At 37.8% G+C, this 12,112-nt stretch overlaps 1 protein-coding gene across 1 annotated transcript in view; it reads right to left on the bottom strand.

Annotated features, from left to right (window-relative positions):
- LOC103467843 (uncharacterized) overlaps positions 1 to 11,414 on the bottom strand; it is a 39,663-nt gene extending 28,249 nt beyond the window's left edge. Inside the window, exons 1-8 of the mRNA XM_008414551.3 lie at positions 11,223 to 11,414; positions 10,499 to 10,606; positions 9,692 to 9,778; positions 8,853 to 9,026; positions 8,628 to 8,785; positions 5,229 to 5,417; positions 4,371 to 5,013; positions 2,763 to 2,919 (exon numbers count right to left, since the gene is read on the bottom strand). Of these exons, the coding sequence (XP_008412773.3) occupies positions 2,763 to 2,919; positions 4,371 to 5,013; positions 5,229 to 5,417; positions 8,628 to 8,785; positions 8,853 to 9,026; positions 9,692 to 9,778; positions 10,499 to 10,606; positions 11,223 to 11,369 (1,663 nt within the window). The 5' untranslated portion in view covers positions 11,370 to 11,414. The remainder of the gene's footprint in view (positions 1 to 2,762; positions 2,920 to 4,370; positions 5,014 to 5,228; positions 5,418 to 8,627; positions 8,786 to 8,852; positions 9,027 to 9,691; positions 9,779 to 10,498; positions 10,607 to 11,222) is intronic.
- Positions 11,415 to 12,112: the final 698 nt, after the last annotated feature.

Below are 12,112 nucleotides of genomic sequence, written 5' to 3'. Positions count from 1 at the left end.
ATTATAAATAATCCAAATAATGTTTTATGTAAAATCAAAGACCTTGCCAGAGAGTGGTTAAAATATTTTGTCCTGCAGAACACTAAATACAGTCTAAGAGAAGAATGTAAGTTTACTGTGCCAAAGGCTAAAAGTGCTAAAATGATACTTATTCATTCTTGGAGCTCAGTTAGGTAATGTTAGTATAGAGATGAGAATACATAATTCACCATTTCTTTTTAAAAAGAAAATTTCACGACTGAATGAATGTATTCTTTGGACAAAGAACAAAAAATATTTTCCTTTTGTATTTTCTTTTTATGATTAAAGGCTGCAAATTTAGGCATGTGAGCCTTTTGACAATTGTGCCTTTTTTTCTCTTTTTGCTTTCTGCCAGTTGCCCTCAGGAGTTATCTCATTTGTAAATACTTCATGGAGCTCTGTTCAGTCCAATGACAGGAAGTACAAAGAATATGGAGGAACTTCAATGAAATGGCCAATGAAGGTATAGTCTTGCCAAAAGCAAGACTTTTGGTCAAGTCATGCAGGGGACAAAGTAAATTGGTAGAAAAAGGTGTTGTGGTCAGAAGAGACCAAAATTAACCTTTTTTTGCTTCACGGAAAACTTACACTGCACTGCTGAATACTGCACTGAGTGATTTACAATGATCTAGTTAAAGAATAATGGGTTAAATTGCAACATCAACATGTGCAATGCTGGTAGAAACACAACTTAAAGGAGTTGCAGCTGTTCTTACAATGAAAAGTCAGAATTGAAGTACAAAATAAGCTTTTCAGAAATTCATTTGAGAGAAATAAAAAAAAAAAGAAATGTCTTTTTTTATTTTTGTTATGCCCTACTTTGTCTCTGTTGCTTAAAATACCAATGAAATACATTAAGGATTCTGATAATGATCATAAAATTTGTGGAAACAGTTCAGGAGATAAGAATACTTTGATCCACAGGCACTGTAAGACTTCCACCTCTTTATCTTCACACTCTGTTGTCTTTTAACGTCACTTTGAGTGCAGCAGAGGTGAGACGCTACATACTTGTACTAATTATCACCTCGCTATTTTTTTTTGCTAATTATTAATTGTATACTTGTAATACTATCTGATCAAGATAGAGTCACATTGTTAGCCAGGGTGTTTCTGTAAGTGTAAAACAAAAACAGAAAAACTTCCATTCAAGTTTCCCAACTGTGATGGAATCAGATAAAGAAAGTGTAAAAAATGAAACCTAAACTGCGTGAACAGCGCAAACTTAGCCAGGTTTCTGGGAGATGAAGATGCAAGCAGAACCAGGGACTGTGTGTGTGGAGACTGTAAGGGCTTACAGAGAAGAGGAGAAAATAAATTCCTGGTAATAATTATATCCTACAATGTCAAATTTATGTAAAGCACATGAAAGTTTATATTTTTTATGTTTTATCATCTTACAAGCACAAAATCCCAATAATACATATTGAACTTGGTGTGACAAATGGGGAAAATCAAGGAGTATGAATCCTTTTGTAAAGACTCACAACTATTGCATTCAATATATTTATAATTATTCCTCCCAACAAACACAGTAAGTGTTTACACCCCTGCTGTTACTTGCAGTTTTTCATTTCTTGTAAAATGTATGTTTTTCCTGCATAAATTAGCATTTTTATCTTACTGCGACTATAGAATGCTTTTCAAAGATCAACAGTTCAATGTGTGGTATTACTGTATTCATGTGCTGCTTTCCTAAATGAACGACTCCGAAAGTACTGTAACACATCCAGTTTACTGAGATTTTCAGTGCTGTAAGCTAACTTTTCCGAGGGTTCATTATGGTTCAAAGCAAATATGTGACTTTCTGTGCTGATGTAAAGAGGAACAAATGAAAGAGGAACATCAAGCCAGGCTTACTCCCTTGTTTATCAAATGTCAATTTTTTTCAGAAAGCTGGAAGCAGAAGGATGCATGGCCCCAGGTTGCCTGCAGGCTGTCAGCGCTCAGTGACACAACCAAAAGTTAACAAGTCTAGGAGTACTATCAGTGTGTTCTGCATGAGGGCCAGAAATCTCTGCTGCTGTCTCTTAGACACCCTCCTATTTATATTTTATGAACATGTGAACTCGAATTATGTTGCCAGTCTGCACATTTGCGCTGATTCCATTTAGCAGCCGGCCACTGTCACATCTGTGCGTCTTACCAGCTGGGACTGAGCTACAAGCAGGACCTCTGAGGGGAAGTTTTGGAAAGGCTGTCCCTCGGGTGAGGCCTTGAAATGTACAAGTCTCAGGTAATCAAAAGTGAAAAGCCATTAGATGGGAGATAGAATATCTTACAATCAACTGTGGCTCTCCCTCAGGGGCAAGCATGACCCAAAAGATTGGTACAACACTGTCCCCTGCTGGCAAACATAAAGAACAACAATCTGCTCGTTTAGCAGCCAAAATGTCCCAGTCTTCAATGAGAAAGTGAGGATTTGCAGAATTTCCAGTTAACCTGTTTTTATGTCACACTGGTCCTCAATTCACCTCCAAAGTTTGTGAGCCATTTGTTGCCTTCCTGCAGGAATTATTGTTACCGTTTGCGTGGTGGTGCCATCTACTGGGTGGGAAGAGGTAGCCTATTACTTTCCATGGAAATTAGCTTTTTTATTAGACTTAATCCGGAAGAATTGGTTTCGCAGCAACAGGAAATGAAGAATGCTGATCTTCCTAATAAGGTGTTAATATTCGCCATGCTGCTGCAAATGCTATTAAAAATAAACTCAGAAATGCAATCAGAGAGGAGTTACTCACTGAAGTTGTGCGCAATCTTCTGGTTGAGCATGATGTGCTGCGAACTACTCGAGTCCGTTGTGCCAAACGATCCCACATCTTTCACAGCGAACTGCTCGTACAAACGTGATGTGTCGATTTCTTTTTTCTTTTTCTGAACCCAAAATGTTTTTGCAATCTGTTGGAAGAAAAATATTATAATCCGGTGGGGGGAAAAAAACGCATACACTGTTCATTTATTAGTGCCCCTGGCAAAGTAAGAACCAGTCTTATAAAAATATTCTTTCTTTTTAATAGGATAAATGCAGGCTGAAAAATGCACCATTTATTTGAGTCAATTTATTCAGTGGGGGTGGGAGGAATCCGATGCACATAAATAGAGCTTTTGTAGAATCATTGGTGGGGGGAAAAGTTGCTGCAAACATCACCAATAGTTACTTTTGCTAACAGAGCAGAACATTTATTCTTCACCTTTGACATTTTACGTGATTGGAGCAAACAGAAAAATTGCGTAGGTCTCGAGAAAATAAATTATTGTGAACATTTTCACTATTTCTGACCAACTCTAATCCCAACCCTAATTCCAAACCTCTTTCCAACCCTACTTTCAACCCTAATTCCAATTCCTTTCAAGGATTTTGGGGGGCTTAAGTAGTAGACTCAGGCTAGAGTCAATGCATCCTAGATAACTTATTATATATGGACTAAGGAGAAAAGAGATGAACAGCTGCTCAATTTTCCAAAGCAAAGTTTGCATTTCATTTAGAAATCAATGTCTTGGAGTCTGTATGAGGAATAGAAAGACACAGAATCCATGTTGCTTGAAGACCAGTGTGAAGTTTATATATTCAATTATGTTTGGTGTGACATGTCTTCTGCTGGGTTTTATGAAGTCCAAGGTCAACGCAGGTATCTACCAGTTAAATTTTAGAGCAATTAATTCTTCCTGCTGCTTACAAACTTTATGGAGATGCTGAGTTACCAGCCCACACAGCCCAGGGTACCAAAAGTTGGTTCAGTGACCAAGTAAATTCAGAGATAAATTTCAGAGTGTCCAGCTTGTCAAGAGGAAGATGAAAGACTCCAGATGCAGCAATGCACATGACCTGCAGGCAGTTATCTTCCATTACACCTCAGCAGAGTCACATGCTGCATTTCACTGACTCAGTCATTCATGCAAAAGGTGCAAGATCAATTAGTGGGAGTTTGGAAATGAACATACTTCTCAGAACCCTGCTATGTCAGTTGAAATTATCCTCTCTGTTGATCTTATTTTGGCATTTTCATTATGAATTTTGACTCTTCATTATGTATAAGCAATGATCTTCAACTTTCAAAGAAATAAGTGTTTGAAATATTTCACTCCATGTAGCAATTACAATGAATGCGTGAAAATAAATTTTTAAAAAATGTTCATGATAATCAAATTTTATAGGTGTAATTGTAAACCTTACAGACTGAGATGAGAAAGTTTATTAAGAGTGGAAACTTTGTGATGATAAATAAGAAATAGTGTAGTGAGGAAAATATGAGGTAATTGTAACTGATATCTAATTTTGCAATATAATGATATCAAAATGTTATTCAGTATCTTCAGGTGAAAGAAGATCAAGTAGAAAAGATGGCTACCTTCTCATCCCCAATGAGGTCCCAGTGAAAGGCCTTTGTTCTGGCTTTTCTAAGAGTACTTTGTTTAATAGGCAGAGGTGGTGGAGGTGGGATGAACTGGGGTGGAGGTTCTTTCACATCTGGCGAGGCTGGTTTTTGAGACTCCGGGCCTGAAGGAAAGGACATGAGGCCAGCATGGCAGGGTGAGTGTGGGGGGGACAAGGGTAATTTTGAGACAGACGCATAAGGAGAGGTTGGAGACAGGAGGGGACTCAAATTGTCTGATCCAGCAGTAACTTGAACGGCAGCCTTGCCAATGCGGGGTCTTGGGACTGGCTTTGTGTCAGCTGAGGGAGAACTCGGACCTTCTTCCTCAAGCAATGAGCACTCTCTTTCTCCGGATGTGGAATCTGAATTTTTATCGTCCTCTGGAACAAAATCTTCAGCAGCAAATCCACCACTGTGCTCAAGATCTGTGTCACTGTCATCAACGTCTTCAGGTATACTGATATGTTGTAAGCTCTTTGATTCTGCAAACATCTGTTCAGATCTGGACTTCCTTTTCCAATGTGAACACAGTTTGTGGATGGCTTTGACCCAGGCATCACGCTCCTTCTGCACAGCACCAGGAGAAACTGCTTCCTCTTGTGCAGGGACTTTAAACCTGCAACACATCAATAAAACTTCACCCAACTTCCCTGTTTAACTGAAACACTGATAAGTTACTCTAAAGACATCATAGTTATTACACTAAAAATCAAACCAGGCTGGACAATAACTGCAATGTGCAAAACAACCTAAAAGAAAAACAATGTGTAAAACAACCTAAACCTTAAAATGTCTGACTGAAATGAACAGAGATAACACATTTTTACTTACTGGTACTCATTTCTGTGGGTGATAAGAATAAATGTGTTATAGCCATATGGTTTCTGTACACTGGTGTCACCGTCTGATAAGTGAATCACAGTGGAAAGAGGAACTGAGGATGTCACGTCGCCATCTACGTTGCTTCGCTGACTGAATGAGACCAGTGTCAGCTCCCCTGGGTGGAGCTGAGCTTTGTATCTGAAACGAAGTAAAGGGGAAATATGTGGTGAAAGGTGAAGCAACCATCTCAACTGTAAGTTGTAACTCTATACAACCCACAAGTTTTATGACCTTGTAGGAACTGCTGCACATTGTTTGTGTACAGGGCCTTGCAGAGACCACTAAAGCGGCAGGTGCTCAACAACAAAAAAAGGGCACATCTAACCACATTCTAGGACAGATTATTAACAAAGCCTCTCAGCTTTCAAAGTTTAATAAACAATGATAAATTACAAAATTGTGAGATATACAATCAAAGCTAATGAACATCTCCATATAGAGCATACAACTATGCAAATGTAAGATATTTTATTAGTAATTTCTTTCTGCAGGTCTATTTTGTTATAGGAAAGTATTGCAATATTCAAACCCGCAATTTAGCAAGATATGTAAATCAGAGCTGGACCACCAGACATATTTTGTCTTTACAGAATTACACTATTAAAAATATAAACAAGGGCACAATGCAACCTTGTAGTGACTGTAATCTATAAAACAAATAGCTTCCTGTTTGCTACACTTGCTGTGGAGATGAAGATGGTCCATTCAGGAAAGCAGAGCTGCATCAAACTTTAATGTGAAACTGCAGAAAAAAAACAAAAGCAAAAATTGAATTGTTAATGCATGCCACCATGAGAAAAGCCTACTGAGTTTTGCTTAAAAAAAACTTTTAAAAAAATTAAAATCACACATTTTTGACTCATGAAGTTTTTTTTTGTTGTTTTTTTTTTTTGCAAAACAAACTTATTTGCGCTTGTCAGAAATATGTTCTTGCTATTCTAAGTTTTTGTTTGTGACTCAAAGTTTTGCTTGTGATTCTCACATGAGTCGTGGGCAGGGCCCAAAATCACAACAAAAGATTTATGATGTGTGCAAATAAATGTTTATGTTTGGTAAAAATGAGTTATTTAATTTAAAAAGTCTTTTAAACAAAACTTTGTTTTGTTTTTATTTTTTTAAAGGAATCATTACAATTCCAAAAGTTTTGATTACTATTTTATTTTACTTAACTGAGGTTAGTTTTTTTTCATTTAATAATTGGGGAAAAAATTGTACTTCATACTCTGCGAACCAGACCCTAAGCTTAGCCTGGGTTGAGTTTTCTCCCTTACATTAATGACACTTTTATCACATACATTATATCTATGATGGTAATTCAGGGCGAGTTATTTTTAATTCTAAATTAATTCTAAATTTAAGTCATTGTTGGACTTTTATTTAAGTGTTATTCTCCTTCAATATACATTTACTTAACGCCAGAATAAATGAAATGTACATTATGCAGCAAAGGAAATTAGAAGACAGATATCCATTATGGAGATGATCGGTTTTGGACGGGCGATGTGCCCTTATTTCACAAGCAATACTGAAGAATGACTGATATCATTAAAGATACAGGGAAGAAACTCTTTAGTTATCTTGCTTTGCTAGCAAAGTCGTTAGCTAGCAGCTAGCTAATAGCACAACAACAGCCTAATGTCTGTATGATAAAAATAGTGAATCGATAGATAAGAACAGTTTCTCCTCACCTGACTGTCTCCTCCCGCTCAGTGGTTCTTCAGAGAGAGTCAGACGCAGAGGCCTGTCAGTGTCTGTTGTATTTCATTACCTCTCTGCTTAAACCGCGACTCCGAGGTGAAGCAGAAACGATACTTCAAAGTTTTCCTTCATCTGATAAGTAGCAAGTTACTCCACTTTATTCACCAAAAACGTTGTTTTTTTTTTAATTAACCAAAAACTGTTCTGTAATCTGGAACGTTCGCTACGTTGAGCTCCGCAGTTAGCCACCTTATCTCACTGCGCGAAAAGCAACTGCGTCATGCGTCACGGGCAAAAGGTCAAAGGTAACAAGGTGGCCGGAGGGCTTATTATGTTATACAAAAAAGAAACAAAAAAGCAAATAATTTTAGTACATGTTTTTATGTGTCAGAAGAGGGCTTAGGAAATAATAATACCAAAAACAAAAAAAAAAGAAAAAATTGACCAAAAGAGCACTAGGGGGCAAGGAGCAAAAGGGGCACCCCCCCCCCCCCCCTTCAACCCCCCGCTGCACGTGCCTGTTTGTGTAGGTAACCCACATTAACATTGTTTTAAACTGTAGTTGTGAGGTTTGAGTCATATATTCGTCTGCTATGATTTAACAACATGCAGTTATTACATGTTGCAAATTTAATGCAACATGTAATAACTGCCAAACTGATTTATTTTGCTTAAACTTTGACATAACCCTGTCTTGGCCCTGAAGATTTTTTTTTTAAATAATCTATCATTGAATAACTTTGGTTTTGTAAATGGAAGAAAGTTTATCCAAGTGAAAAATAGCACTTGTAAACAATTTAGAGCTGTCTGTGTTGTCTTAACCTTTTTGATTTTTGTTATTGTCTCCTTTTAAAAGAGGCATTTTGTGAATGCACATGTTCTGCTCACATGACTATCACTCTGACTGTAAAAAATAAGATTAGTAACCTTATATGCAGATGATACACAGCTCTACACAACAACGTCACCAGGTGACTATGAACCCATTCAAGCGTTGAGTCGATGCACAGAACAAAACAATGCATGAATATGCATCATATTTTAATGATATACTTTTAAAAGCATTTATTTGTACTCAGTGCAGGCAAGACTCAGAATGAAGAGACCCACAATGATTTCACTAACGTCTCCTCAGTGATCAGTTTTATTGTATTTTTTTTTTAATAGTCAGCAACACAATTTAAAGCAGAAAAAAATAAAGGGAGACACAATAATGGGAATTTCTGTAACCAGTTGTCTCAGTTTAGTCTAAAAAAACCAGACAGATAGGACCAAACAACACTAAAATGCTGGAGGCTGCAGCTCTCAAGGACTGAAGTTGGGTAATTCTGCTTTAGGGCATCATAACTAGAAGAACAGCTGCAGACTGTTGAGCAGACTGGAGTCATTTTATGTCATTGTGGCATTATTTATGTAAATTGGATAAGACTAAACAGAGAAAGGAACCAAGAGGGAAAACAGATAAGATCCAGTTATAGTAACTATTCTTGAATAGATAGTAAATATGTTTCTCAAATTCAGGGAGTTGACATCAGGGCCTGCAGGAGTCTGTGGTCAAGATTTCTTAAATTTCTCTGTTATGACATTTACATTTTTATTAAATGTTGTTCTTTAAACTGTAAAGTTGAAATAAGAAGGATGCATTCGTACTTCACCCATTTGAATGATGCCAGTCCTCCTCTGTGCAGTAACAATACGCCTTCCTTAAGGCTCTGCGATGCTTGAGGCTCCTGCTGCGATTCTGAGTTCTCGCTTTCAGAACCTCTGTATATGTTTCCATGAATGATCTGATTCACAAGCTGCATCATCTACACGACAAAAGAACGCTGTAAGCATGAAAAGTCTCAACGCATTAGTTTGTATGATGATTTATACCTTGTGTTTGTCCTCCAGCGATGTAGCCTCCAGTTCATAGTCATGGTGTCCTTTAAAAGAAATGGAGAACCGGGAACCATCCCCATCATCACAGCTCTTGACAATGGAGAAAGACAGCTGGCGTTTGACGATGCCTCTCTCTATGCTGCACAGCAGTTTGGTCTTGAAATCAATCTAGATGCACACAAGGTTGGAAGTTAGTGGATATGAGACTGGAAAAAAGTCTCATAGAAAAAACAGAGAGAAAGATTTAAAGAGGAGCAGCAAAAGAAAATGAGGTAGATAAGCAGTGCTTGCCAGTGGCTGACTGTGTATCCAGGTCAAGTCACTGTGAAATATTGTCTCTGCCGGCCTTGTTAGCATGTAGTGACAGCCATACAGCAACAGTCTGCAGTCAGAGGTCTCTTCAGATTTGCTGCACCGCTGACTGCTACTGGAGGTCCTCCCTGCCCACATCATCACCTTCCTAACAATTATTTGAAGATACTTAGATGATGTGCCAGTATTTACTTTTCTTTTGGGATAAATAAAGCATTTTTGAATTAAAATGTAATTAACAAAAACAACTGAGATAACGGTCAGTGATAAATGCACCCTGCTCAATTTTGATTTTTATTTGTAAAACTTTTTTTCAAAAGTCATGTCGGGTTAGTCTATGATTTAAAAAATATGCAAATGCGCTCCAGTTTGTGTTCGTAAAATGACAGTGTGGTAAAGTTCAAGAGATAGAAAAACCTTTGCAAAATGCTTTAACTTAAACTTGCAAACCATGTGGCTCTTCAGAGTGTTAATGGCCCTGCTGTCCTCCAGCAAGTAGACCAGCAGCTGCTCAAACTCACCTGTAGAACCCGCTTCTGCCACCTGTAGCGGCCATGTTTATGAACGCTGAAGTTGTACTGCTGTGTTGTACTTCTCTCAGGCTGTTCCTGTAACAGCAATTACAGATCAAAGAAGAAGTCACTTTTAAAAGACAATGTTTCAGGTAAAAACTATTCATTGTTTCCTCATAGGACACACATAGCACTCCTTAATCCAAATGTAAAAAAAAGTTGGGCTACAGGAAACTGATCAGAAAAAGATGTGCTTTCAAACTGACTCAGCAGGCTGAGCAGCATACTAGTAATACAATGTTAAAAGCTGGAGGCTTTTAATAAACAAAAGCAAGTTTTCTTCAGGTTGGACTTTGTAACTGAGACATTCAGAAGGTAACATTTGATGCTCTTTTACCTGAGATAACTGGAGGGAGAACTGTGACTGAATGCTAATCATGAAAATATAAAGCCTAAAAATAAAGCTATGAATAAACCTGCAGGTATTTTTGGCAACCTAAACGCAAACAGGGCAAATGTAACCGAGGCACATATCTTAGTCTTGCGAGCAACAGCTGCTTTTTATGAACATATGTAGTTGCAGTAGAACAATAAAACCTGCACTTTCTCCTCTTTATGTAATTGTTTCTCAAGCTCAGTTTTTTTTCAGTGTGTTGTTTGTTCTCTAACTCTTTCTTTGGGTGTCATTGTAATCTGCATTTTTCCAGCATATTGAGACCTAACCTAAAATGTGATTCATCCTTGAAGGAGGGAAGAGACTCCTGCACTTCAATGGCAACCATCTGCTTTCTGTTTGTGATCGGACTGGATACCCACCTGGAGGAGCTGCTCTCTTTCCTTTCTTGCCTGGTTCACAGCGTCGTCGATGGATATCTCTCCATTTTTCACCCTGTTCATGATGCTAAGCTGCATTTCATTGCTCAGCTGAAATAAACGCACAGAGATTAGAAGTTTGATTAAAACCACAAGATATGCATATTTATGAGCAAAATTTAGTGATTTCCACATTATTTTGAAACTTTCATGACTAATTACGATTTTTATGTAAACAAAAGGTTGTAAACACTGTTCTCACAGAAGCTCATTGTGACTGATGGGAGTGCACAAAATTGCACTTTTCATATTTGGTCATGTTTGAGTCTCCATTCAGTAGAAAATCATCATGATGCAACATGAATAACCAGAAAAAAAACATGGTTTACAAGGAATCGTCCCCAAAGATGTCCTCATGTGACACATTTCTTAGTAAATAAACTGTCCTATTTTGGGAAAGTACTAATTTTAGGGAAGTCTATAGTTGAATTGAGGAAGTGAGAGATGCTTGAAAGAGCCCCATAAACTCTACCAAAGCTCTCTCTGCTGATGTGACGTGAATGAAAGTGAGAGGGCTGCCTTCTGTGGAACAAAAATAAAGTCAGGATGTTGGTTCATGCTAGCAGAAGAACAGACACAGATGTCAATATCATGGTAAATGACCTGGTAGTTACTGTAAGTAGAGCCGTAGTCATTCCAGCCTTCCACTGTAAACTATGAGTCTTACCTGGGGCAAGTCCCCGACGGATCTGTCCGGTCTGGACACATAGTCTTTCTTCTTTGATCCTAAACCAGGCATTGCAGACAAATATCCATGCAACAGATCACAGAGCTGCTTCACAGACGCAGTGCTTGGCTTTGTTTTGATTATCATGCAATAACCCAACAGACATCTGTCTAAATAGGCAAGAGGAAAACGGCACTGATTTGTGGTTCTCTTGTTGCGACCGCCCTCTTTCAGCTCAGGTTACATTTTTTTGTTTGCTCTTGAAAGGCTCTGCCTGGTCAGCCACACCTACAGAGCAGAGGCTTTCTGTGCATAGCTGCAGAGATTTCAGCTGACATGTCTTCACTTGCATGACAATGTCTTTATATTCTCATTGAGCTTTTTGTGCAAAGTTGGGAGTTTGGACATTACTTTAGATTAAACTTCATAACTTAAAAAAAAAGATTATAGCAGAAATTAACTTTATTTATTCCATAGAGAATAATCATATAATCCAATACCCCATAGGAAGGATATACAATAGGAAGGATATACAAGTATCCAATAGGAAGGATATACAATAGCAGTTAGTTTTGCAACAAATCTGAAGAGGCCTCTTACTGAAGACTGCTGTGATATTCATGCTAACAGCAGAGACAATATTCCACAGTAACATGAAATACTATGTTACTGGTTGACACCATCAGTTGCTGACAAGCACTGCTAATCCACTTTATTTGCTTCTGCTGCTCCTCTTTAAATCTAAGAATAAATGTAAATCTTAAACCTAAATAAGTTTTATTTTGAACTCCTCTGGGATTTGGAGTCATAGTTTAGGCATGATTTAAGAATGATACTTGTTTTAAAATAGTGCATCTGCACAATTCAGAAAAAAGTTCTAATACGCCTCA

This window comes from Poecilia reticulata, chromosome 7 (genome assembly GCF_904066995.2).
Source record: "Poecilia reticulata chromosome 7, P_reticulata-male-v2, whole genome shotgun sequence".
Lineage (NCBI taxonomy): Eukaryota > Metazoa > Chordata > Actinopteri > Cyprinodontiformes > Poeciliidae > Poecilia > Poecilia reticulata.
This window is presented reverse-complemented; position numbering and strand designations above follow the sequence as displayed.